Raw genomic sequence first — 27,164 nt, 5'->3', positions numbered from 1 at the left:
CCATCCATCCATCTATCTATTTTAGCTGGGGGGGGAAGGATTTCTGATAACATTCAGATTCAGAAGGTGGCTTTTTAAATGTTTTTAATGTGATTTGTTGGATACGGTAAGTCCTTAAAATATTTGTGATATTTTGCATCAAATTACAGATGTCTGTATGACTTATTATTGGTTTAGTGAAGTCTCCATAAAGGGCACCTTTTCTTATGGTGATTGCAGTTTCAGCAAGCAACATCTCTCGAGTTTCAGTATTCCAATCAGGATCCCGGAGGGGAGACAATCCGCCATCCTCTGAAATCTACAGCAAAATCACCAGAGCGATATCTCAGTATTACTGATTAGGACCTATTGGTTAAAGGGGAACTGAAGTAAGAGGTATACAGAGGCTGCCATATTTATTTCCTTTTAATCAATACCAGTTGCCTGGCAGCCCTGCTGATCTATTTCTCTGCAGTAGTATCTGAATAACACCAGAAACAAGCATGCAGCTAGTCTTGTCAGATCTGACTTTAAAGTCTGAACCACTGAAACACCTGATCTGCTGCATGCTTGTTCAGGGGCTATGGCTAATAGTATTAGAGGCAGAGGATCAGCAGGGCTGCCAGGCAACTGGTATTGCTTAAAAGGAAATAAACATGGCAGCCTCCATATACCTCTCTCTTCAGTTGTCCTTTAAAGAGAGTCTGAAGCGAGAATAAAAATCGCTTCAGCTCTTATATTCAGCAGGGGCATGTGTGCCCCTGCTAAAACGCTGCTATCCCGCGGCTGAACGGGGGTCCCTTACCTCCCAAATCCCCTCCGTGGTGCCCGGGGATCTCTTCCTGGTGAGGCAGGACTAATGGCCGCAGCCCTGCCTCTCAGCGCGTCTATCAGCGCGTATCTCCGCCTCTCCCCTTCACTGAGAGGAGCGGGGGAGAGGCGGAGATCCGCCGCTGATAGACGCGCTGTGAGGCAGGGCTGCAGCAGTTAGCCCTGCCTCCAGCAGCAGCAAAATCTACGACCAAGTTGGTCGTGGATTTTGCAAGGGGGGATTTGGGGGGTCAGGGACCCCCGTTTAGCCGCGGGATAGCGGCATTTTAGCAGGGGCACACATGCCCCTGCTATATATAAGCTCTGAAGCGAGATTTATTCTCGCTTCAGAGTCTCTTTAAGTGTTGCGCGGAGAGGGGTAAAGTATAGTTATCCTTTAACCACTTCATAAAAACTCCATTTCTGATTCAGTTTGTACCAGTGACTGTTGTAAACAGTTTTATGTGTCTTTTTGCTGGCGATCATAAAAGAGAAAGCAGCAGATTTTCCATAGAGCAGTTTTCTGTCTGTTCCTAGACTCAGTGACGCCAGCGATTTTCGATTTTGTGAGTGTTTTTTTCTCCCCCATTCCCTGCGTTTACCTTGTCGCTTCGTTTTTTTTGTAAACCGCTTTAGCAGAACGATTTGTCTTTTCACTTCCTGACGCAAGTCAGGAAATTAATTCTTTGACCCCGAAAATAATAAATACAATGCATTTATTCTTAAAAGCGCTGGGGAAATCGCTGTACAAAGCGTTTTTTCAAGCGCTTTGCAATTTCCCTATACCTCCCATTATAGGGAAATCGCCCCAAAAATGGTACAGGCAGCGCTTTGCGGAGCGGATCGGAAACGAACCGCTCAGATGTGAACTCTCTCATAGGGAATCATTGCACAAGAGCTTTTAGGGCACTTAAAGAAAACGCAAAACGCCCTCAGTAAGAACAAGCCCTTCTCAAAGGACTAGAGGATATGATCTGCGCGTGGAGGAAAAACGTTTTAGCCATTTATTTAGGAAAGGGTTCTTTACAGTAAGAGTGATTAAGATGTGGAATGCATTGCCACAGGAAGTCGTTATGGCAAACTCTATATCTGCATTTAAAGGGGGCTTAGATGCTTTCCTTGCGTTGAAAGACATCCATGGCTACAATTACTAGGTAATGCCTAATGATGTTGATCCAGGGATTTTATCTGATTGCCATCTGGAGTCGGGAAGGAATTTTTCCCTTTTGGGGCTAATTGGACCATGCCTTGTAAGGGTTTTTCGCCTTCCTCTGGATCAACAGGGATATGTGAGGGAGCAGGCTGGAGTTGTACTTTGTACTGGTTGAACTCGATGGACGTGTGTCTTTTTTCAACCATAATTATATAACCAATAACTATGTAACTATGTAACCCTTAGAATGGTTTTCAGACTCAAATATCTAAAGTCTGGTGCACACCACACAATTTTGGTTGGCCAATCACTGACCAATATTACCACCTCCATGTAAGTATGAGAGCTTACGTACATAATCTGATAGCTTACAGAATCGGTTGACTCTCATACTACATGGAGGTTGTAAAATTGGCTAACCATTGACAGATCAAAATTGAAGGTGTGTACCAAGTCATGGCACAAACTGAAGGCAATCAGTTTGCGGCGAACAACAGAGAAGTTCGCAAAGTTCGATCCCATGTTAAAGTCTGTGGGGAACGAGAACATCATGTATCGTTCACTGCGAACTGTTCCCCTACAACAGTTTGTTCTATCACTAGTACCAGGCTCTAGAACAGGAGTCAGGAACCTTTTTGTCAAAGAGAGCCATAAAGGCCACATATTTTAAAATTTGATTCCATGAGAGCCAAACAATATGTTTCAAACTGGGACAGTGCGCATGCGCAGCAGAGCTTAGCGTCCTCATTACATCACTGAGGCGCTAAACCAGTTACTGCTGAAATTCTGGTAAGTCTTTTTCATCAATTATTACATTTTAATTATATTTTCCCTACTCGTTATTATACCTATTTTATAGTTAATATTGTGTACTAGTCCACGGTCGTTATTCACTTAACTATACTCTGCACTCAATTCAGCTTCATCATTCCCTAGGTCCCAATTTGCACAACACTAGCTCTTTTTCCATAGCCCCGCCGCTGTTTGTTCACTACACATTATTCATATACATGATTACAATACAACACCAATATATGCTTATTCATAACATTTCTTGTATTGTATTTGTAAATGCTTATTTCTGCAGTATTGTTATAGCCTCTTTCATTCTTTCCCATTCACAGTTGTCCTCACATTTTTGCCTGATGAAGCGGGCTTTGCCTGCGAAACGCGTTGCATTTTTGAGGGTATCGTATAATAAATGTGTTTATTACTATTGAGACAGTATTTCGTGTCTGCTTTCTGGAGGCAAGCCCACCACTTCCTCCAAGCGATTTTTTAAAAGTTTTATCTAATTTTATCCTGCTGGCGCCTCTGTTCTACATACTAATATGCGCAGCAGAGGGCTCACATCCCTGTTGCCATGGTGATGTGTATACAGTTGATCTGCCGGGCAGCGGAAGTGTCAGACACATCTTCAGCTTATCTTGGGTTTCAGCAACATCAGCAATTTCCCCGAGAGCCAGACAGGAGAAATACCGACTAACACCTCTGTCTCTCCAATTTAAGCTTGTACAATTAGCTAGCGGACTTGGGGGTTGATTCACTTTGTAGGACGAGATCCTCTCACTTTGATTGGCCCAATAGGCTGCCTGTCACTTGACAGGCAGCCTATTGGGCCAAAGTGCGGGGATCTCGTCCTACAAAGTCACTGGACCCGACAGGGTCCAGTGTGGGACAACTGGAGCAGCCATTCATTTTGGGGTAGCATGAGTAAGTTAGTAGTGCATGCTACAGCAGTAGTGTGCCTACTTTGAAAATGTTATTTGCGCTGCCACACTGAGCTGTGCTGCTTGAGCAGTGTAGCGTCATGAATCAACCCCTACTGATTTGTCTGTGAGCCAGATGTAGCCATCAAAAGAGCCACATCTGGCTCCCTAACCCTGCTCTAGAATGTTCTCACACTCCAATCTCTTAGGGCTTGTTCACACCCAGGGCGTTTTCACTATTTTTTCAACGCCGGCGATTTTAATAATCGCCTTAAAAGCGCTTGTGCAATGAATCCTTATGAGACTGTTCATATCTGCGCGTTTCATCAACTTTCCGCTGACCAAAGCGCTGCCTGCACCATTTTTTGGGCGATTTTGCTACAATGGAAGATATAGGAAAAATGCAAGACGCTCACAAAATCGCGTTTGCAGCAATTGGGTTCTCGCTTTTAAGAATAAATACATTGTATTTATTCTTTTCCGGGTCAAAGAGTTGACTTGCTGACTTGCGTCAGGAAGTGAAAAAAACAAATCACTCTGTAAAAGCGCTTTACACAAAATCGTAGCCACTCCCAGCTAAGCGCTGGGAGTGGAAAAATAAATGACTCACAAAATCGCAAAACGCGGCCGTCAGCGATTTCAATTTTATATGTGAACAAAGCCTTATGGTGGCCACTAATGACACAATTTTTTTGTCCAATCTTACCATTTCCATGTAATAAGGAGTTGTGGCAAAACCGTGAGTTTCGCAATGGCAATCGTGATAGTACAACGATTGTCAAGTGCAATCCAATCTGAGATTGGTTGTGTAGGGGCACTTTGTTTTCAGTCCAGGGACATAAAGCCTTATTCTAAATGACAGTTGTTTTTTCTTTCCCTCTTTTCGGATATCTGCACTTTACATAGCAAAGGACAAATGCTCTTAGAAGGCTCCGAGAATGTCCACACCTGGCCAAGGCACCTAAAGCTGGCTACTCACCAGAAGATGGATCAGGGAACTTACAGCAATAAGATTCAACGACCAATCGTTCCCCGTTCCATCTTCTGCTGCGGGGACCCAACAGGCGCAAACGAGTCCAAATGATGGTGGTACTTTGCATGGGAGTCATCAGGGATCTCACTATCAGTGATGGGCTCACCAGTAGTTACGAGTCCCTAAAGACTCGAATTCGGGATTTAAATGAAGCTTAATTGCCTCATTTGTGCAGCTGGATGACAAGGGGTTAGTTACCCATAAGTTCGTCCTCCTCCCTGCGCTCCAAACACCTTGCATGCGTCCTATTGGACGCGTTGCAAGCCTCACTACGCGCACTTCCTCCTTCACGGTAGTGCAAGCCAGCGTGCAAGCTGTTTGGATCGCAGGGAGGATGACAGCCTTATGGGTAACTAACCCCTTGTCATCACATACCTATCCAACCTATGGGGCAACTATACTGGCTGCCTCTACCTAGCTAACCTTTACTAGTAGCATCTATACTGGCTACCTATACAGGAGACACCTACCTAAATAACCTATGGGGCAAATATACTGGTGGCACCTACCTAGCTAACCTTTACTAGTCGCAACTATACTGGCTACCTATACTGGAGACACCTACCTAGCTAACCTATACTGGGGCAACTATACTGGAGGCACCTACCTGGCTAAACTATACTGGGGGCTTTGTGAATGTGGTGCTGAAGCTTGATTTGAAGAAAACTGTGAAAAAACAAAATCGCTATTTAATTTGTTCCTAAAATCGCGCAGGCCTATTATATACTTACTGAAGGTTGTAAATGCACGGGATTGGGGCCTGTGGGCAGCACCCTAAGGAAACAATCAAAATCCCTCCCCTAGCTAAATTCCCCGTCAAAAAGAAAAAAGGCCTTTTTGGACTATCAAAAGTGCAGTCCTGATGTAATATGTATTCAGGAAACACATTTTTCAAAAACCTCATTTCCTAAATACTTTCACACGCAATACCAACGACACTTCGTATCGTCAGCTACTACTAAGCACAGAGGAGTTCTCACGCTCCTTAAAAACATGGTCCATCTTGTCCTTGAGAACACGATTACAGATGATGAGGGTTGCTATACTATGCTAATGGGCACCATTCAATCGCAAAAAATATGCATAATTAATCTTTACGCTCCCTCGGAAGCTCCGATGACCCCAATCAACGCAATTCTTAAACAAATTGAAAAATTTCCAACCCATTCTATTATATGGGCTGGTGATTTCAATATTGCCCCTAACCCCATTGTGGATAGATCGCAGCAGCCCCCGTCATCAAGACAAAAGCAACTCTCCAGATCCTTGAATAAAGCTTACATGGATTTTCACCTCGTTGATTCGTGGAGAGAACATAACCCAGCCCTACGAAGTTACACCTTTTTCTCCACGGCACACCATAGCTACTCTAGAATCGACACAATGTTATTATCAGCAACTTTAATACCTAAATTAATCTTTGCAAGACATATGATCAGCTCATGGTCAGATCCCGACATAGTATGGACATCCTTAGTAAGTTCATCCTTAATCACACCTATCGCTAGACCACCCTGGAGGCTTAATGAAAGCCTGCTAGCGGATGGAGAGGTGGTCCTAGAGGTGGAGGAGCAGCTCAATAATTACTTTCAGCACAATGATACTGATCAAATTAGGCCTGACATACTACAGATGGCCCATAAACCAACCATTAGAGGGTAGTTTATAAAAATTGCCTCGCAAAGGAAAAAACTTAAAAATGAAAGGCAGCTCAATCTTGAGCATAAGCTATCTCTACTTCAGATGGCGCATGCCTCCTCCCCCTCGGGATACCTCTATAAGCAAATCCAGGATATTCAAAATCAGATTAATGTCCTCCTTTCAGCTCGGACGGAAAAGGCCATTAGATGGACAAGATCTAAAGTCTATGCACAATATAATAAACCAAAAACTTGGCTTGCTAGAAAACTTAGGCAAACCCACTCTTCTAACAAAATCCTACAAATAAAAACCAAAAAAGGCGAGATCACCTCGGATCCACTTAAGATTCATTCAGCATTCGCAGATTATTATAAAACTCTATACGCTCCTAAGCCTACAGAAGCACTTGCCGCTGAGAATAATGCTTTTTTTCATAATCTAAGGACGCCGGTCCTCCTCCCAGACAAAGCCTCGGCTTTGAACATTCCAATTTCAGACCTTGAAATCTTCCTTGCCATCAAAAGATTAAAAAATGGAAAGGCCCCTGGCCCAGATGGCTTCTCAGCCATCTATTACAAGAAATTTAGGAAAATACTCATACCTTACCGCAAAAGGATATGTAATTCTATCTTAGAGGGTAAAACCCCGACACCTGAGTTCCTCCAGTCCACAATAGTAGTGATCCCAAAGCCTAAACGAGACCCATTAGATATTAAAAACTATAGACCTATATCCCTCTTAAACCTCGACTACAAAATTTTAACAGCAATACTAGTAGCTCGACTGAATAAGGTCTTAGGTCCACTCACTCATAGAGACCAGGTAGGTTTTGTACCTCATCGTCAAGCTCCCGATAATCCTAGAAAAGTAATTAATATACTACACATAGTTAAAACCTCCAGAACTCCGTTTGCCTTGCTATCCCTCGACATGGAAAAGGCGTTTGACACAATAGACTGGTCCTTTATGCACGCCACCTTGTCGAGGGCTGGTATAGGCGGTTCCTTCCTAAATGCTGTCACCTCCTTATACTCTAACCCAGTGGCACATCTAAAGCTCCCCACCGATTCCCCTGCACCAATACCTATCCGAAGAGGTACTAGGCAGGGCTGCCCCCTATCCCCAGCCTTATTCGCGCTAATAATCGAGCCTCTAGCGAATAAAATTAGGTCATCTCCTGACATTCAGGGCATAAAAATTAAGAACTCTGAATGTAAAGCCAATCTCTTCGCAGATGACTTACTTTTAACTCTCTCTTCCCCACATACATCTATCCCAAATTTACTTCAAATAGTCAAACAATTTGGGCAGCTCTCCGGTCTTACCTTGAATATCAATAAATCAGAGGTACTTTTTGCAAATCTCCATAAACGCAGTGCAGAGGCTCTGGCCACTAAACTAGGCCTATCCCACCAATCCAAGTATATTACATATTTAGGCATAAAAATTTCTACCGAACCATCCGACCTATTTGCATTAAATTATAAACTGATTCTGTCTGAGTTGAAGGGGGACATGCTGAGGTGGAATTCACCCTCGATTTCATGGTTTGGACGCATCCAATCAATACGTATGAACCTTTTGCCACGGATCCTCTATCTATTTAGATCGCTCCCGATACAGGTAACTAAAGCCTCCCTAAAAGACCTCCAAACTTCAATTTTTAAGTTCATCTCAAATAATAAAAAGAGTAGAATAAGACAATCAGTTATGTATCTTAATAGGGAGAGGGGGGGAATGGGGGTCCCTGACCGTTTCAGTTATTATAGAGCGGCTCAGATAGCTCAGATGGCACAGATACATGCTACCCATAACAGGCCACTCTGGGCTGAAATAGAAGATGATCTATTATCGCCAATTAGCCTAGCGGCCCTCCAGTGGTCTCCACGCCTATCTCCGGTAAAATACAAAAAGCAATCACCCTTGTCAGCTCATTCACTCTCTATTTGGCAAAGGTTGAGATTTAAAGAGAATCTGTATTGTTAAAATCGCACAAAAGTAAACATACCAGTGCGTTAGGGGACATCTCCTATTACCCTCTGTCAGAATTTCGCCGCTCCTTGCCGCATTAAAAGTGGTTAAAAACAGTTTTAAAAAGTTTGTTTATAAACAAACAAAATGGCCACCAAAACAGGAAGTAGGTTGATGTACAGTATGTCCACACATAGAAAATACATTCATACACAAGCAGGCTGTATACACCCTTCCTTTTGAATCTCAAGAGATCATTTGTGTGTTTCTTTCCCCCTGCAGCTATCTTCCACTGAAGTGTCAGGCTGTTTCTTCCTGCAGAGTGCAGACAGCTCTGCCTGTATGTAATTCCTCAGTATGTGAAAGCCCGGCCAGCTCAGAGGAGGATTTATCCAGCTTGTAAAAGATGAGAGAAGAGAGAAGCTGCCCTAATCTAAATAATACACAGGCAGGGTGCAGAGAGAGGCCTGGAGAGGGGAGATGCATCACAGAACCACAACACTGAAGAACTTGGCAGCTGGCAAGGCTGACAAGTCTGACAAGAGAGAGATAAGTTGATTTATTACAGAGATGGTGATAGTACACAGTGCTGCAGTAAGCCAGAACACATTAGAATAGCTTTTGGAACTTGTAGGACGATAAAAAACAGGATGCAATTTTTGTTACGGAGTCTCTTTAATAAAAAATTGCAATCTGTAATACCCACCCAAATGCCAATATTTGGCAATCCGGATTTCCCGCCTGGATGGGACCCACGTCCATTCCATTGGTGGGCTTCGCATAATTTCCTCACATTGGCAAATTTTCTTATCAACGACAAATTTCCAGACTGGTCTACATTCTGCTCGCACATTACATTTCCACCTACAGAGAGCTTTAGAGCTGTTCAGATTTATCATTATCTAAAAGCTCTTATACAATCGAACCCTATTCCTACAACGCACACTATATATGAGCAATGGTGTGGCCGGAGACCGCTGGAGGGCGGACTTATATCTTACTTATATTCCATCATATCCCAACCTTTGGAAATAAACAAACTTCCATCGATGATAGCCTGGGAGGAGGATCTAGGACAGGAACTTAATATTAAAGGGAAGGTTCAGGGAGGGTGGGTAAAAAATAAAAATCAATTTCCACTTACCTGGGGCTTCCTCCAGCCCGTGGCAGGCAGGAGGTGCCCTCGCCGCCGCTCCGCAGGCTCCCGGTGGTCTCTGGTGGCCGACCCGACCTGGCCAGGCCGGCTGCCAGGTCGGGCTCTTCTGTGCTCCAAGGCCCGGAACTTCTGCGTCCCACGCCGGCGCTCTGACGTCATCGGACGTCCTCCGGGCTCTACTGCGCATGCGCAGTAGTTCTGCGCCTGCGCAGTAGAGCCCGGAGGACGTCCGATGACGTCAGAGCGCCGGCGTGGGACGCAGAAGTTCCGGGCCTTGGAGCACAGAAGAGCCCAACCTGGCAGCCGGCCTGGCCAGGTCGGGTCGGCCACCGGGAGCCTGCGGAGCGGCGGCGAGGGCACCTCCTGCCTGCCACGGGCTGGAGGAAGCCCCAGGTAAGTGGAAATTGATTTTTATTTTTTACTCACCCTCCCTGAACCTTCCCTTTAAACAATGGTCCAAATGTTGTCTTACACTAGCTAAAGGAAGTAATTACTTCACACACATTGTGACCAATTACAAAATTTTACACCGAACTTACATAACCCCTCATAAATTGCATATTATATCCAAGGATAACTCCCGCTTATGCTTCAGAGGGTGTGGACAGGTAGGCGATTTTGCACATATATGGTGGTTCTGTCCAATAGCAAAGAAGTATTGGACCCAGGTGGCTTCAGCCATAAGCACAGCTCTTGAGATATCTATTCCTCCAGATCCCCTCCAATTATTATTAGGACATAAACCCCAGAGATGGAAATACCCGCAGCACAGATTAGCTCAGCATGTGGCAAAGGCGGCTCGTCTACACGTAGCTCGCCAGTGGTTAAAACCCAACCTTTCATTTGAAATGACGGATGCCATTATTATGGATATACTTATATCTGAAAGATTGTTAGCAATAATAAATGATACAACGTTATCCTTTACACGCACCTGGCAACCATGGCTCTCAGCCTCTAAGTCTCTGGGACTGCGGTCTTGTGCTCTCACCTTCTAGGGGCTATCCCCGCCCTTACGGTTGTCCGGCATTGTTAAATAACAAACTGACCTGCATGTTATCTTTTGTTTGTTTATATGTTTGTATGTTATGCTGCTAAATTGAAAAATACCCTTTGCTAAGGGAAAAACTAAGAGCTGTAAGTTTTCTATTGAATTTCTTAATAAAATTCTTTGAAACTAAAATCCCTCCCCTAAAATAAACCCAGAGAGGATAACTGCCAACCTGGATTTTACAAATCTGCTCCATAGTCAAATGGACCCCAACACTCTAGTAACCCAGTACAACAACATGATATATGAAACACTTGACAGTATTGCCCAATGGCGCACCAAATCAGCAACCAAAAAGCAGAAAGCTAATTGGTTTGACAAAACCATCATGATCTAAAAAAGAAAGGGCGCAGACTAGAAAGACAGTGGCATAAATCAGGGTCTGAGGAGCACAAATCTAGCCTAGTTCAACACCTCAGACAATACCAACAAGCAATAACCAAGAAAAAAATCAGACTTCATCTCGCACAAAATATCTACAGCCAACAACAGAGCTGCTCAACTCTTCCACATAGTCGAATCACTCTGCAATCATCCTTGCCTAAAAGCCCCAACCACATTCTCCAGAGAAAGGTGTAAAGCAGGGGTCTCAAACTCAATTTACCTGGGGGGCCGCAGGAGGCAAAGTCAGGATGAGGCTGGGCCGCATAAGGAATTTCACAATCGCGGCGCATCGCCGCCTCTGCCCGCCCCTCTCACTCTTCCTTCACAGAGAGGGGCGGGGAGAGGTGGCGATCCGTGCGGCAATTGACGTCAGGAGGGGCAGAGCTGAAAGCTCTGCCCCTTCCAGGAAATGCCGGCGGATTGCCCCCCCCCCGGGCGATTTGGGGGCTTTGCAGCCCTCGTTTAGCATCGGGGATGCGGGGATGCGGCAGATTACTTGGGAGCACTGAAGCGAACTATAAGGAAGCTTTTGCTGGCGAGGGCCACAAAATATTGTATCGAGGCCCGCGGGCAGCGAGTTTGAGACCCCTGGTGTAAAGAATTATCTGCCTTCTTCACAAACAAGGTGTCTGCCATCCATGCCAGCATTACACCAACATCATCAATTGACCACTGGACTTTGCATATGCCTACTACCGTACCACAATGACAAGTCTTTGACACTGAGTGAAGAAGATTTTGGAATTCTCATTCAAAGTCTACGCCTCACTACCTGCGACCTGGATCCTGGCCCAACTGAATTCTTAACCTCCCTGGCGGTTCATTTTTTTTTGCCAAATTGGCAAAAATCCTTTTTAAAATTTTTTTTTTTTTTTTGTGTTTCATGTAAAGCTACCAGAGTGGTAGCTACATGAAACACCACTAGAGGGCGCATGTGTCCCTCTAGTGCGATCGTCGCCGGCATCAATAGCAAACAGGGGAACGCGTATATAACGCGCTCCTGTTTGGCTTTTCCTGTCGCCATGGCGACGATCGGAATGACGTCATGGACGTCACCCGACGTCAGACACCTCCGATCCAGCCCATAGCGCTGCCTGGAGCTCATTGATCTGGGCAGCGCAGGGCTCTGGCGGGGGCCTCTTGCGCCACTGCGTACGGGCGATCGCCGCAGAGCGGCGGCGATCAAGCTGTACGCGCGGCTAGCAAAGTGCTAGCTGCGCGTACAGCATTTTGAATGGAGGAAATCGCCCCACCAGGGGCTGAGATATCTTCCTGCGCGGCATAGACCGAGCTCAGCTCGGGCTTACCGCCAGGAAGGTTAATGCAGTGCCCAGAGCTGATCAGGCCAGCACTTCACAAAATAACTTAGTGCTCCTTGCAAAGTGGACTTTTCCCAGAAGAACTAAAGAAAGCAATCATAAAACCCCTCTTGAAGAAACCATCACTAAATCCTGATTCTGTGACCAACTACAGACCTGTGGCAAACTTACTGTTCCTATCAAAAGTTATCAAGAAAGCGGTCGCCAACCAGCTAGAAGCCAGGCTTACAGATAACATTTTTGATACTTTTCAGTCAGAATTCAGGAAAAGGCACAGCACTGAAATGGCATTAGTCCAAGTAATGAATGATCTACTTACTGATTCTTCTTGACTTGTCTGCAGCATTTGATATCGTGGATCATGAAATACTAATCCAGCGACTGAAGAATTACTGTGGCCTAAGGGGTACTGTTCTTAGCTGGTTTCAGACCTTCCTATCTGGCAGGACACAGCAAGTATGTCTGGGCACACACTGCTTTAATCCAGTGCCACTTGCCTATGGAGTTCCACAGGGTTCTGTACTATCACCATTACTCTTTGAAGTCTACATGCTCCCACTGGGCAAAATAATACAGAACTATGGCCTAGGATACCATTGTTATGCAGCTGACACACAACTGTATCTGTCCTTCAAGCCTGGCACCCAAGACCCATCAGCATCCATAAATACGTGTCTAGTGGATTTACAAAATTGGATGAACACCAGCTGGCTGAGGCTGAACTCTGACAAAACAGAGGTGTTGGTGGTCCACACATGATGGATAAAGTTCAAAACGCTCACCACCTCAAACTAGCAATTGGGGGAGATACCGTACAGCATAAAGACTCTGTGTGAAACCTTGGGGTGATCCTGGATGGAAATCTAAAACTCAAACAGCAGGTATCAGCTGTCGTCAAGTCTTCCTTCTTCCATCTGAGAAATATAGCGAAAATCAAACACCTTATCCCAGCTGAAGACCTACCTGCCCTGGTTCATGCATTTGTATCCTCCCGCCTAGACTACTGCAACGCCCTGTTCATCGGATCTACAGATAAGGCTCTGCGCCCCTTACAGCTTGTACAGAATGCTGCAGCGAGACTCCTAGCCAATGCCCCCTGCAGCTCACACATCACCCCAGTACTGCAAACTCTTCACTGGTTGCCAGTAAAATGGAGAATCCATTTTAAGATCTGCCTGCTGACATTCAAGGCTCTACACCACATGGGACCCAAATACATAGAGGATCTATTGGAACTTTATGCCCCTCCACGCACCCTCCGCTCTGCCAACAAGATGAAGCTGATTATTCCCAGGATACACTTAACATTTGGTGCTCGGGCCTTTTCCTGCGCAGCCCCTACTCTATGGAACTCACTTCCACAATCAGTACGAGAGGCTCCTTCTCTGGAAAGCTTTAAAAAAAGGCTAAAAACTCACCTCTTTTCCCGGGCCTTTGAGACTGCATAATGCAGGGTCACATCGCTTTGAGTCCCCAGGGAGAAAAGCGCTATAAAAATATTATTGTTGTAATATTGACGTAGTGTGGATGGCAGCTGTTGTGTGTGCGCGTAGCTGCAGAAATGCATGCTTAAAGTGACACTGAAGCAGAAAAAAAAAATAATAAAAAATAACTTGGTGTTCTCCACAGGCCCTTTTAGCCGGGTACTCCACCCGGCTGTCATCGGCTCACCTCCTCCTGTACTGTAAGCAGAATTGTGCAGAGAAGCGCCGTCCCTGCATTCTCTCATCTCGCCCCACCCGGCTACTTTTTCATGCCACCCGGCTGGAAAAAATTTCTGTGGAGAACACTGACTTATGATGTAATGAATTGTATGTGTGGTACGGACAATTAATAGAACATTACTAGGAAAGGAATGAGTCTCATTTTTATTTTCAGTTATATAGCTTTATTTTTGTTTAACATCGCATTATTCTGTCACATTTGCAATTTACAAACCACACTCGGTATCTTAACCTATGAAACAGAGCAGAGCTGATGACCATTTGAACTCCCCTGCAGTAAAACCTTATCTGAAGCGGTCTCTCACTGTTCCTTTGATTTATAAGTGCTTCAAAAAATAGGACCGTTTCCGACAACCCCCCCCCCCCCCCACTGGAAATATGAGACTCTTATCTTTGCTACTAATGTTCTATGTCTTATCTGTACTACACATACACATTCATTATCTCATAAATCTATTTTCAGTTCAGATTCCCTTTAAGTATGCTGCCCCGAGCCCCGAGAGGACTTCACTGCAGAAAGAAAAAAAAAAAAGCCAGACTGGAATATGCTAAAATGCATAGTCACAATACATTGCTTATGGGAGAATGTCCTTTGGAAAGCAGAGACAAAGCTAAAACTTTCTGGCAGATTAGATCAGTTCTATGCCTCCCAAAATTAAGCGTTCAATGAACAGAACACCATGTCTACCGTGAGACATGGTGGAGGCTGGGTTAGTATTTGTGGCTGCTCTGCTATGTCTGGTACAGAGTGCTCAAAATCTGTGCAGGGAAAAATGAAATCTACTAGACTATGAAGACATTTTAGAGTCAAACATATTGTCCAATGTCAGTTGTGTCTCACTCGTAGGTCATGGACCTTCTAACAGGATAATGACCAAAACCAATCAAGAATGGCTAAAAACAAAACATTGAGAACAAAGGTTAATCAATGGGCTACTTCACACTTAGTTGTTTTTCTGCATGTGAAAAACTCATTCGACAGCAATGCAGTGCTGTCAGAAAACTCATGCAGAAAAAACACATGCAGCCTTACTGAACAACCATGGAAAAAAAGTGTATCTTACAGTGTGGAGAAGTCCCCTATAAACCGGGCACAGCTGTGACAGAGGCATTTGGCTTGGACCCAGACTTGTACAAAATTTTTACTTCTTTCATTGCCTGATGAAGCGGGGTAGAACCTGCGAAACGCATTGCATTGTGGAGTAATTAAGTATACGGTATCTTTGTTGAAACGTTAATCTACACAGTCTGTGCTTTACTTGTTGGAGAGGTAAGCCCACCACTGTCACACTTTTTAAACGTTATTTAAAGTTTTTTACTCTATTCTGGCCCCTCTGTTCAAGCTTCTCCATTTTTCTATTGGGGGCTGTGGCTCCTGTTCTGCTGCCTAGCCTGAATTGCTAAGCCTTGCCATTGCCCTGCTATAGTGATTTGGCTGTGTGCTGCAGAAATCCGCAGCATGCCTTCATCATTCGCACCACAGTGCGATCTGAACTGCAAGCCACTAGAAAGATAGGCAGATAGCTGCAGATATCTCCTTATGCAGCTTGCAAACAGGGGAACGTGGCGATTCAGCACAGATTCGGGGCTTGCTTGTCTGCGCGTCTTAAGTCCATGCAACACAATACTAGGTTGAAGGTCTCATCTTAGCCCCAGCCATTCTCAAATGTGAAATATTCTGTTGTATCAAAACGCAAAATCTACAATAATTCACAGACAGATAAAAGGCCTCTTTTCCACTGGCAAACGCAAAAAAAAATAATTCACAAACGCAAGCAATTGTTATTTTTCATCATTTTTCTTTTGCGAAATTGCATTTAAGATTAACGTTAAAACACAATGGCTTCAAAAAGCGACTGCAATTTAACAAAAATCGAATCGCGATAGTGGAAAATCATTTTTGCAATTCATATGTTAAATTAGCAACCTTAGCGATTTAAAAATCAGTAGCGTTTCCTGATTTTAAGCAAATAGCCTGCAGTGGTAAAGGGGGATAGTCATGGGGATACAGGAGACACTAGCACACAATAATTTACAGACATATCAGTGCACATAGCAGGGGAGACACTAGCACACAGTAACTTACAGACATATCAGTGCGCACAGCAGAGGAGACACTAGCACACAGTAATTTACAGACATATAATTGCGCATAGCAGAGGAGACACTAGCACACAGTAATTTCCAGACATATCAGTGCGCATAGCAGAGGAGACACTAGCACACAGTAATTTACAGACATAGTGCGCATAGCAGGGGAGACACTAGCACACAGTAATTTACAGACATATGAGTGCACATAGCAGGGGAGACACTAGCACACAGTAATTTACAGACATATCAGTGCACATAGCAGGGGAGACACTAGCACACAGTAATTTACAGACATATCAGTGCGCACAGCAGAGGAGACACTAGCACACAGTAATTTACAGACATATGAGTGCACATAGCAGGGGAGACACTAGCACACAGTAATTTACAGACATATCAGTGCGCATAGCAGGGGAGACACTTGCACACAGTAATTTACAGACATATCAGTGCACATCGCAGGGGAGACACTTGCACACAATAATTTACAGACATATCAGTGCGCATAGCAGGGGAGACACTAGCACACAATAATTTACAGACATATCAGTGCACATAGCAGGGGAGACACTTGCACACAGTAATTTACAGACATATCAGTGCACATAGCAGGGGAGACACTAGCACACAATAATTTACAGACATATCAGTGCGCACAGCAGAGGAGACACTAGCACACAATAATTTACAGACATCAGTGCGCACAGCAGAGGAGACACTAGCACACAGCAATTTACAGACATATCAGTGCACATAGCAGGGGAGACACAAGCAAACAGTAATTTACAGACATATCAGTGCACATAGCAGGGGAGACACTTGCACACAATAATTTACAGACACATCAGTGCGCATAGCAGAGGAGACACTAGCACACAATAATTTACAGACATATCAGTGCACATAGCAGGGGAGACACTAGCACACAATAATTTACAGACATATCAGTGCACATAGAGGAGAAACTAGCACACAATAATTTACAGACATATCAGTGCGCATAGCAGAGGAGACACTTGCACACAGTAATTTACAGACATATCAGTGCACATAGCAGGGGAGACACTTGCACACAATAATTTACAGACATATCAGTGCGCACAGCAGAGGAGACAGTAGCACACAATAATTTACAGACATATCAGTGCGCATAGCAGAGGAGACACTAGCACACAGTAATTTACAGACATATCAGTGCGCACAGCAGAAGAGACACTTGCACACAATAATTTACAGACATATCAGTGCACATAGCAGAGGAGACACTAGCACACAATAATTTACAGACATATCAGTGCGCATAGCAGAGGAGACACTAGCACACAATAATTTACAGACATATCAGTGCGCATAGCAGGGGAGACACTAGCACACAATAATTTACAGACATATCAGTGCTCATAGCAGAGGAGACACTAGCACACAATAATTTACAGACATATCAGTGCACATAGCAGGGGAGACACTTGCACACAGTAATTTACAGACATATCAGTGCACATAGCAGAGGAGACACTAGCACACAATAATTTACAGACATATCAGTGCTCATAGCAGAGGAGACACTAGCACACAATAATTTACAGACATATCAGTGCGCACAGCAGAGGAGACACTTGCACACAATAATTTACAGACATATCAGTGCACATAGCAGAGGAGACACTAGCACACAATAATTTACAGACATATCAGTGCGCATAGCAGAGGAGACACTAGCACACAATAATTTACAGACATATCAGTGCGCATAGCAGGGGAGACACTAGCACACAATAATTTACAGACATATCAGTGCACATAGCAGGGGAGACACTTGCACACAGTAATTTACAGACATATCAGTGCACATAGCAGAGGAGACACTAGCACACAATAATTTACAGACATATCAGTGCTCATAGCAGAGGAGACACTAGCACACAATAATTTACAGACATATCAGTGCACATAGCAGGGGAGACACTTGCACACAGTAATTTACAGACATATCAGTGCACATAGCAGGAGAGACACTAGCACACAATAATTTACAGACATATCTGTGCACATAGCAGAGGAGAAACTAGCACACAATAATTTACAGACATATAATTGCGCATAGCAGGGGAGACACTTGCTTACAATTTACAGACATATCAGTGCACATAGCAGGGGAGACACTTGCACACAATAATTTACAGACATGTAATTGCGCATAGCAAGGCAGACACTTGCACACAGTAATTTACAGACATATCAGTGCACATAGCAGGAGAGACACTAGCACACAATAATTTACAGACATATCTGTGCACATAGCAGAGGAGAAACTAGCACACAATAATTTACAGACATATAATTGCGCATAGCAGGGGAGACACTTGCTTACAATTTACAGACATATCAGTGCACATAGCAGGGGAGACACTTGCACACAATTTACAGACATATCAGTGCGCATAGCAGGGGAGACACTTGCACACAGTAATTTACAGACATATCAGTGCACATAGCAGGGGAGACACTAGCACACAATAATTTACAGACATATCAGTGCACATAGCAGGGGAGACACTAGCACACAGTAATTTACAGACATATCCGTGCACATAGCAGGGGAGACACTTGCACACAGTAATTTACAGACATATCAGTGCACATAGCAGGGAAGACACTTGCACACAGTAATTTACAGACATATCAGTGCACATAGCAGGGGAGAAACTAGCACACAATAATTTACAGACATATCAGTGCACATAGAGCAGAAACTAGCACACAATGTACAGACATATCAGTGCGCATAGCAGAGGAGACACTTGCACACAATTTACAGACATATAATTGCGCATAGCAGGGGAGACACTTGCACACAATTTACAGACATATCAGTGCACATAGAGCAGAAACTAGCACACAATGTACAGACATATCAGTGCGCATAGCAGAGGAGACACTTGCACACAATTTACAGACATATAGTTGCGCATAGCAGGGGAGACACTTGCACACAGTAATTTACAGACATATCAGTGCACATAGCAGGGGAGACACTTGCACACAATTTACAGACATATCAGTGCACATAGCAGGGGAGACACTAGCACACAATAATTTACAGACATATCAGTGCACATAGCAGGGGAGACACTAGCACACAGTAATTTACAGACATATCCGTGCACATAGCAGGGGAGACACTTGCACACAGTAATTTACAGACATATCAGTGCACATAGCAGGGGAGACACTTGCACACAGTAATTTACAGACATATCAGTGCACATAGCAGGGGAGACACTAGCACACAATAATTTACAGACATATCAGTGCACATAGCAGGGGAGACACTTGCACACAATTTACAGACATAATTGCGCATAGCAGGGTAGACACTAGCACACAATAGTTTACAGACATATCAGTGCACATAGCAGGGGAGACACTAGCACACAATAATTTACAGACATATCAGTGCACATAGCAGGGGAGACACTAGCACACAATAATTTACAGACATATCAGTGCACATAGCAGGGGAGACACTAGCACACAATTATTTACAGACATATCAGTGCACATAGAGGAGAAACTAGCACACAATTTACAGACATATTAGTGCACATAGCAGAGGAGACACTTGCACACAATAATTTACAGACATATAATTGCGCATAGCAAGGGAGACACTTGCACACAGTAATTTACAGACATATCAGTGCACATAGCAGGGGAGACACTAGCACACAATAATTTACAGACATATCTGTGCACATAGCAGAGGAGAAACTAGCACCCAATTTACAGACATATCAGTGCGCATAGCAGAGGAGACACTTGCACACAATAATTTACAGACATATAATTGCGCATAGCAGGGGAGACACTTGCACACAATGTACAGACATATCAGTGCACATAGCAGGGGAGACACTTGCACACAATTTACAGACATATCAGTGCGCATAGCAGGGGAGACACTAGCACACAGCAATTTACAGACATGTGCAGGAGCAGGGTAAGCAGTTTATCGGTTTTACCCTGCGCCCAAATTTCCCTGCATCGTTTTTACATTTATGCAGATATCAGTGTATACTGATGTGGAAGTCAGTGCAGGCATAGTATAGTGAGGGAGATGCATGTGACAACAGTGTATACAAGGAGGACATCAGTGCTGGCAGTGTATAGTGAGAGTAATATCAGTGCAGGCAGTGTATAGTGAGGGGGATAAATGTAACCGTGTATACAAGGACGATATCAGTGCAGGCAGTGTATGAGGATATCAGTGCAGGCAGTGTATAGTGAGGGGATATCAGTGCAGGCAGTGTATGTTGAGGGGGATACAGGTGACATCAGTGTATACAAGTAACATATCTGTGCTGGCAGTGTATAATGAGGGGGATATCAGTGTAGGCAGTGAATAGTGAGGGGGATATCAGTGCAGGCAGTGTATATTGAGGGGGATAAAGTTAACAGTGCATACAAGAATGACATCAGTGCAGTGTATAGTGAGGGGCACAAAGCTGGCAGTGTATAATGAGGGTGATAGTGCAGGCAGTGCATAGTGAGGGCGATACAGGTGACAAGTGCATGCAAAAAGGATATCAGTGTTGGCAGCATATAGTGAGGGGGATATCAGTGCAGGCAGTGCATAGTGAGGAGGATACAGGCGACAGTACATACAAAAAAGGATATTAGTGCAGGCAGTGTATAGAGAGGGGGATACAGATGACAGTGTATAATAAGGGGGATATCAGTGCTGGCAATGTATAGTGAGGGGGATATCAGTGCAGGCAGTTCATAGTGAGGGGGATACAGGTGACAGTGTATAATAAGGGGATATCAGCGCAGGCAGTGCAATAGTGAGTGGTATATCAGTGCAGGCAGTACATAACGAGGGGGATACAGGTGACAGTGTATAAGGGGGATATCAGTGCAGGCAGTGCATAGTGAGGGGGATATCAGTGCAGGCAGTGTATAGTTTGGGGATACAGGTGACAGAGTATAATGAGGGGGATATTAGTGCTGGCAGTGTATAGTGAGGTGGATATCAGTGCAGGTAGTGCCTAGTGAGGAGGATACAGGTGAGAGTGTATAATAAGAGGGATATCAGTGCAGGAAGTGTATAGTGAGAGGGATAAAGGTGAGTGTATAATAAGGAGGATATCAGTGCTCGCAGTGTATAGTGAGAGGGATATCAGTGCAGGCATGGTATATTATAGTAAGGGGGATACAGGTGACAGCGTATAATAAGGGGGATATCAGAGCAGGAAGTGTATAGTGAGATGAATACAGGTGAGTATATAAGGGGGTTATCAGTGCAGGTAGTGCATAGTGAGGGGGATACAGGTGACAGTGTATAATAGGGGGGATATCAGTGCAGGAAGTGTATAGCGAGAGGGATACAGGCGAGTGTATAAGGGGGATATCAGTGCTGGTAGTGTATAGTGAGGGGGATATCAGTGCAGGCATGGTATATTATAGTAAGTGGGATACAGGTGACAGTGTATAATAAGGGGGATATCAGTGCAGGAAGTGTATAATGAGGGGGATATCAGTGCTGGCAATGTATAGTGAGGGGGATATCAGTGCTGGCAGTGTATAGTGAGGGGGATATCAGTGCTGGAAGTGTACAGTGAGGGGGATACAGGTGAGTGTATAATAAGGGGGATATCAGTGCAGGAAGTGTATAGTAAGGGGGATACATATGACAGTGTATAATAAGGGGGGTATCAGTGCAGGATGTGTATAATGAGGGGGATATCAGTGCTGGCAATGTATATTGAGAGGGATACAGGTGAGTATGTATAATAAGGGGGATATCAGTGCAGGTAGTGCATAGTGAGGGGGATACAGGTAACAGTGTATAATAAGGGGGATATCAGTGCAGGATGTGTACAATGAGGGGGATATCAGTGCTGGCAGTGTATAGTGAGGGGGACATCAGTGCAGGCATGGCATAGTACAGTAAGGGGGATACAGGTGAGTGTATAATAAGGGGGATATCAGTGCAGGAAGTGTATAGTGAGAGGGATACAGGTGAGTGTACAATAAGGGGGATATCAGTTCAGGATGTGTATACTGAGGGGGATATCAGTGGTGGCAGTGTATAGTGAGAGGGATATCAGTGCTGGCAGTGTATAGTGAGAGGGATATCAGTGCAGGTATGGTATAGTAAGGGGGATACAGGTGAGTGTATAATAAGGGGGTTATCAGTGCAGGTAGTGCATAGTGGTGACAGTGTATAAGGGGATTATCAGTGCAGGAAGTGTATAGCGAGGGGGATACAGGTGAGTGTATAATAAGGGGGATATCAGTGCTGGTAGTGTATAGTGAGGGGGATATCAGTGCAGGCATGGTATGGTATAGTATAGTAAGGGGGATACAGGTGACAGTGTATAATAAGGGGGATAGTGCATAGTGAGGGGGATACCTGTGACAGTGTACACTGGGGAATATCAGTGCAGGTTGTGCAGTGAGAGGGGAGATCAGTGCGGTCAGGGGTCGGATTTCCTCACCTTCAGGACCCGCACATTGGCCCCCCGTGAAGCACCGGCTCCGCCCCCTCCGGGCTCCGCTCTCCGGCCCTCCATCTCCAGCGCCGCACCGATCACCGACTGACAGCTAGCCCCGCCCCCAATAAGCCTGACCTGCACTGCTCCAATCACCGTACGCGGCCCCGCCCTCCTGCCTTACTACCACCCCGCCCAGCTCTGCCAGCCCCTGTAAGGGCAAAGTCTCATCTGACCATGTTGTGACGTCATCTCTGCGCCGGATGTATTTTTTAGAGGGCGTGGCATTAATATAGGCAGTGTCATGTGACCGTGCAGATGACCCCTGTGTGACTCGGGAGGGAGAAGTTCCTTCTGTGTGCATTATCATTATTACAACAACTAGGTCCCAATTACTCAGTGATAGATGGAAGCGCCGCACTGCAGTCAAAGTGTTACACGGAGCAACTCCGCCATGTGAGGCTGCACTACACTGCGAACTCCTGTAACTGGGAAATAGTACTATTCATCATCTCTGAGAGGAGTCTGCTGCATCTCTGTCTATTCCTCGCACACTGCACTGAGTCAATGAGATGCTGATCAGGATACACAGCAGGTGGATTACTTCCCCACCTATACAGGGGGCAATGTCACTGACCCCTCTCAGTATCGCTTCCCCCACCTATACAGGGGGCAATGTCACTGACCCCTCTCAGTATCGCTTCCCCCACCTATACAGGGGGCAATGTCACTGACACCGCTCAGTATCACTTACCCCCCCTATACAAGGGGCAATGTCACCGACGCCTTTCAGTATCGTCCCCCCCCCACCTCTACAGGGGGCAATTTCACTGACAATGCTGTCACTTCCCCACCTATACAGGGGGCATAGTCACTAATACCACTCAATATCACTTCAGTCACCTAGACGGGGCAATGTCACTGATACCACTCAGTATAACTTCCCCCACCTATAAAGGGGGCAATGTCACCGATACCACATAATATCACTTCCCCCACCTATACAGGGGACAATGTCACTGATGCCACTCAATATCGCTTTGTTAGATGGGGAGTCAATTCTCAGACATTGACCATAATCATGATCTGAGATATGTAATTAGATAATTATTACCACCCCCTCCTGCCTCACCAAGCTGCCCCCATTGGTCAGTTGCCACTGATTCCCACTAATCTTGTCACAATATCACATAATGAGAACAGCAGGCCAATGAGGCAGCTCAGTTAGGCAGGAACAATTTACCACTCAGGCCAAAGCTCACTCAAACAATGAATAACTGCCACCTCCTTCAAATGATGTACAAATATTTATTGCTCTACTTAAACAGTATACAAACGTTTCAAGATCATGTGGGGTCCCTTTTACGAGGCGTCATGCTCATGCTCATTGAGAACCCAACAATTTGGAAACTTGGCCTTTTTAAGGAAGGAGTCTGCAGCATCCTTCCACAACTGCTCAGTCGGTGAAGGCATGAAGATTGGCTGCAAGACTTCCCATATCTTCTGGCACGTGTCGTGAACAATCCCTTGCACTGTTGATCTACCCAAATGAAACTGGTAGTGTAAGGAGGCAAAAGTCTCACCCGTAGCAAGGAATCTAGAAAAATGGGAAAAAAAAATTAGCCTTCACAAACACAAAAAAACACTTGTAACACACAGCGAATAAACTACATACATTAGGTGTACTCACCGCAGTGTCACCAGGAGACGCTCAGCAGGACTCACTGGTGAACGCATGTTGGTATGCTGCCTGTGAAGGGAAGGAGATAGCAGGACCAACAGCTCGTCAAAGGAAACCACGGTCATCCGCACGTAGCCAAAGAAACGAGCAGGATGTCTTCTGAGATCGTGGTAAAGGGACATAAATGCACCTCTACTGGATCTCTCTGCAACAATAGGATGAACCCACAGCCTCCCAGCACTCACCCTGTGACCCGTCGGAGGCCTCGACAGAAGCGCCCTGAGAGTCACAAGCTTCAGCTGAACAAGGCACGCTTGAATCTCATCCATATCTCCAGCAAGAAAAACGCAATTCACAATACAAACCAGAGCTCTGGGCAAAGTATGTCACCAGCACTCGGAGTACAGGAAGTACAAAGGTATTTCCGCTTCCTGCAGACACATAACCAAGCCCTTTCCCTTTAAAAACGCCCACTTCCTGTAAAAGCCAGCAAAAGCCAAGAAAACGCAACGCTAGCAAACGCTACTACATGAAAGCTAATAAAAGCCTGTAAACGCTTAGCAGTTAAACGCTAGCGTTCTTGAAAAAAAAACGCGGGCGTTTGAACGCGGCGTTTAAAAACGCTCCGCAGACGTCCGTCTGAACCAGCCCTAAGGCAGCAATGTGCATGGTGCAAGCGGCTGCTGGATAATGATAAGTACAGGATAAACCCATTGTGATATTTTTACTACAGGAACAGATAGGCAAGCCTGCTCTGTGAATAGTATGGAGAATGTTTCACCTTCTAAAAAAAAAAAAAAAATCTAGCTCAGGGATTTTATTGTGAATCATTTTCTTTCCTAAAGTGCATGCACACATACACAATTACTGTTTGCAGAGATCTGGACTTTATCTCTCAGGCAACAGTTCAGGGCTGAGTGCTGTACAGGCGCATTGCTAGAATATAGGCTAGTAGCGCATTCTGTTATGGAGAGGGGAGGAGGGACAACTGCACCACTGAGCTGCTTCAAGTGGGAGGGTTGACAGAGACAATCTGACCCTCCCGATCCCTCTGCAACACATTGAGGCTGTCGTACATATACAGGGGTTGGACAAAATAATGGAAACACCTAACATTTTGGCATCATAATCTTTGAATGTTTTAAGCAATCCAAACTTGATAGGTTACTTTTTTTTGTTTATTATTTTTGTTATTTGATATGTTAAATTAAAATAATTGTTTTTTTAACAGATATTTGAACAAAAGTTATATTTATATATATATATATATATATTTTATAAAAATGGCAGATCTCTCAGACTTTTAAAGAGGCCAAATTGTTGGTGCTCATATGGCAGACGCTACTTAACAGAAACTGCCCGAATGCTTTGCATTTCAAGAGGTACTGTCTCAAAAGTAATGACTGCCTTTGAAAGAGACGGAAAGACGTCCTCAGCAAAGCAAAGTTGTCGAAGTTGTCAGAGAGACAGTCGGACTCTAAATCGAATTGTTAGAAAGGCTTGCAAGACCACGGCTCCTAAAATCACTGCAGAGCTGAATGAACACCTACAGAACCCAGTTTCCACAAAAACTGTTCCGTCGGGAGCTGCACAAATCTGGATTCCATGGAAGAACTGCAATTAGAAAACCTCTGCTCTCAAAGACAAATGTTTCAAAGGGTTTATAGTGGTGTAGAAACCACCAGAATTAGTCCCTGGAGCAGTGGAAAAATGTGATTTTCTCTGACGAATCATCATTTGCCTTATTTCCGACCTCCGGCTGAGTGTACGTTTGGAGATAGCCGAAAGAAGCATTTCATCCAGACTGCCTTCTCCCAACCGTAAAACATGGCGGGGGTTCTGTGATGATCTGGGGGGCTATTGCTTGGAAATCTGCCGGGCCAATGAATTTCCGTCATGGAAGAATTACGGGCCGAGACTATTTAGGAATTTTGGGCGACCAAGTTCATCCTATGGTTCAAGAACTGTTTCCGGAGGGGAATGCCATCTTTCAAGATAATGCCCCAATCAATACAGCTAGAATTGTTAAAGAATGGCACAAGGAACATTCTAATGAAGTTGAGCATCTCATCTGGCCACCACAATCCATCGACCTCAACATTGAGCATTTATGGTTGTTTTTAGAGATTCAAGTAAGAAGTCGATTTCTACCACCATCGTCTCTAAAAGAACTGGAGGGTGTTTTAACTGAAGAATGAGCTAAAATTCCTTTGGAAACAATTCACAATTTGTATGAATCAGTACCTCAGAGAATTGAGGCTGTAATTGCCACAAAAGGTGGACCTACACCATATTAAAATAGATTTTGTTGATTTTCAAGGTGTTTCCATTAGAGATGATAACAATGGTCGGCTATGGTTTCCACCAGTCAGCTGAGAATACCTGTGAGCACACAGACGCCAATAATGATCACAAGTTATTATTTTGGGTGACCAAAGCTGCACGTGTGTACAAGACCCAAGTCACGGAGGCAGATCGGATATGGTGTTCAAGAGTTATGACTAATGGTTGAGGTTTTTCTTTCTTTAAAGAACACTTGAAGTGAGAGTGATATGGAGGCTGACATTTATTTCCTTTTCAACAATACCCGTTGCCTGGCTAATCTGCTGATCCACTGCCACTAATACTTTCATAGACCCTGAACAAGCATGCAGCAAATCAGGTGTTACTGACATTGTCTGACAAGATTAGCTGCATGCTTGTTTCTGGTGTACTTCAGACACTACTGCAGCCAAATAGATCACCAGAGCTACCAGGCAACTGATATTGTTAAAAAAAGAAAAGTATGGCAGACTCCCTATCCCTCTCACTTCAGTTGTCCTTTAAGCTACTGCAGATAGATTAGGACAAGAAGAAACTGTTTCCACCAGCAGAAACGACAGGCGACAGTTGCCACTGTTCTGGGAGAGCGATCTCCAGGGAATAATGTCTTTTATTAATGTACTTTCAAATAACACACCACATG

General features: G+C 44.6%; 1 protein-coding gene across 2 annotated transcripts in view; it reads right to left on the bottom strand.

The window, feature by feature from the left end:
* Positions 1–22,625, bottom strand: part of PHLPP2 (PH domain and leucine rich repeat protein phosphatase 2) — an 88,227-nt gene extending 65,602 nt beyond the window's left edge. For both annotated transcript variants that reach the window (XM_068259743.1, XM_068259744.1), the window contains exon 1: positions 22,525–22,625. In XM_068259743.1, coding sequence (XP_068115844.1) covers positions 22,525–22,599 — 75 coding nt within the window. In that variant the 5' untranslated portion in view covers positions 22,600–22,625. The remainder of the gene's footprint in view (positions 1–22,524) is intronic.
* Between the last annotated feature and the right edge of the window lie 4,539 nt (positions 22,626–27,164).

This window comes from Hyperolius riggenbachi, chromosome 11, assembly GCF_040937935.1.
Source record: "Hyperolius riggenbachi isolate aHypRig1 chromosome 11, aHypRig1.pri, whole genome shotgun sequence".
Classification (NCBI taxonomy): domain Eukaryota; kingdom Metazoa; phylum Chordata; class Amphibia; order Anura; family Hyperoliidae; genus Hyperolius; species Hyperolius riggenbachi.
The sequence above is the reverse complement of the archived record's forward strand: the minus strand, read 5'-3'. Positions and strand labels throughout refer to the sequence as shown.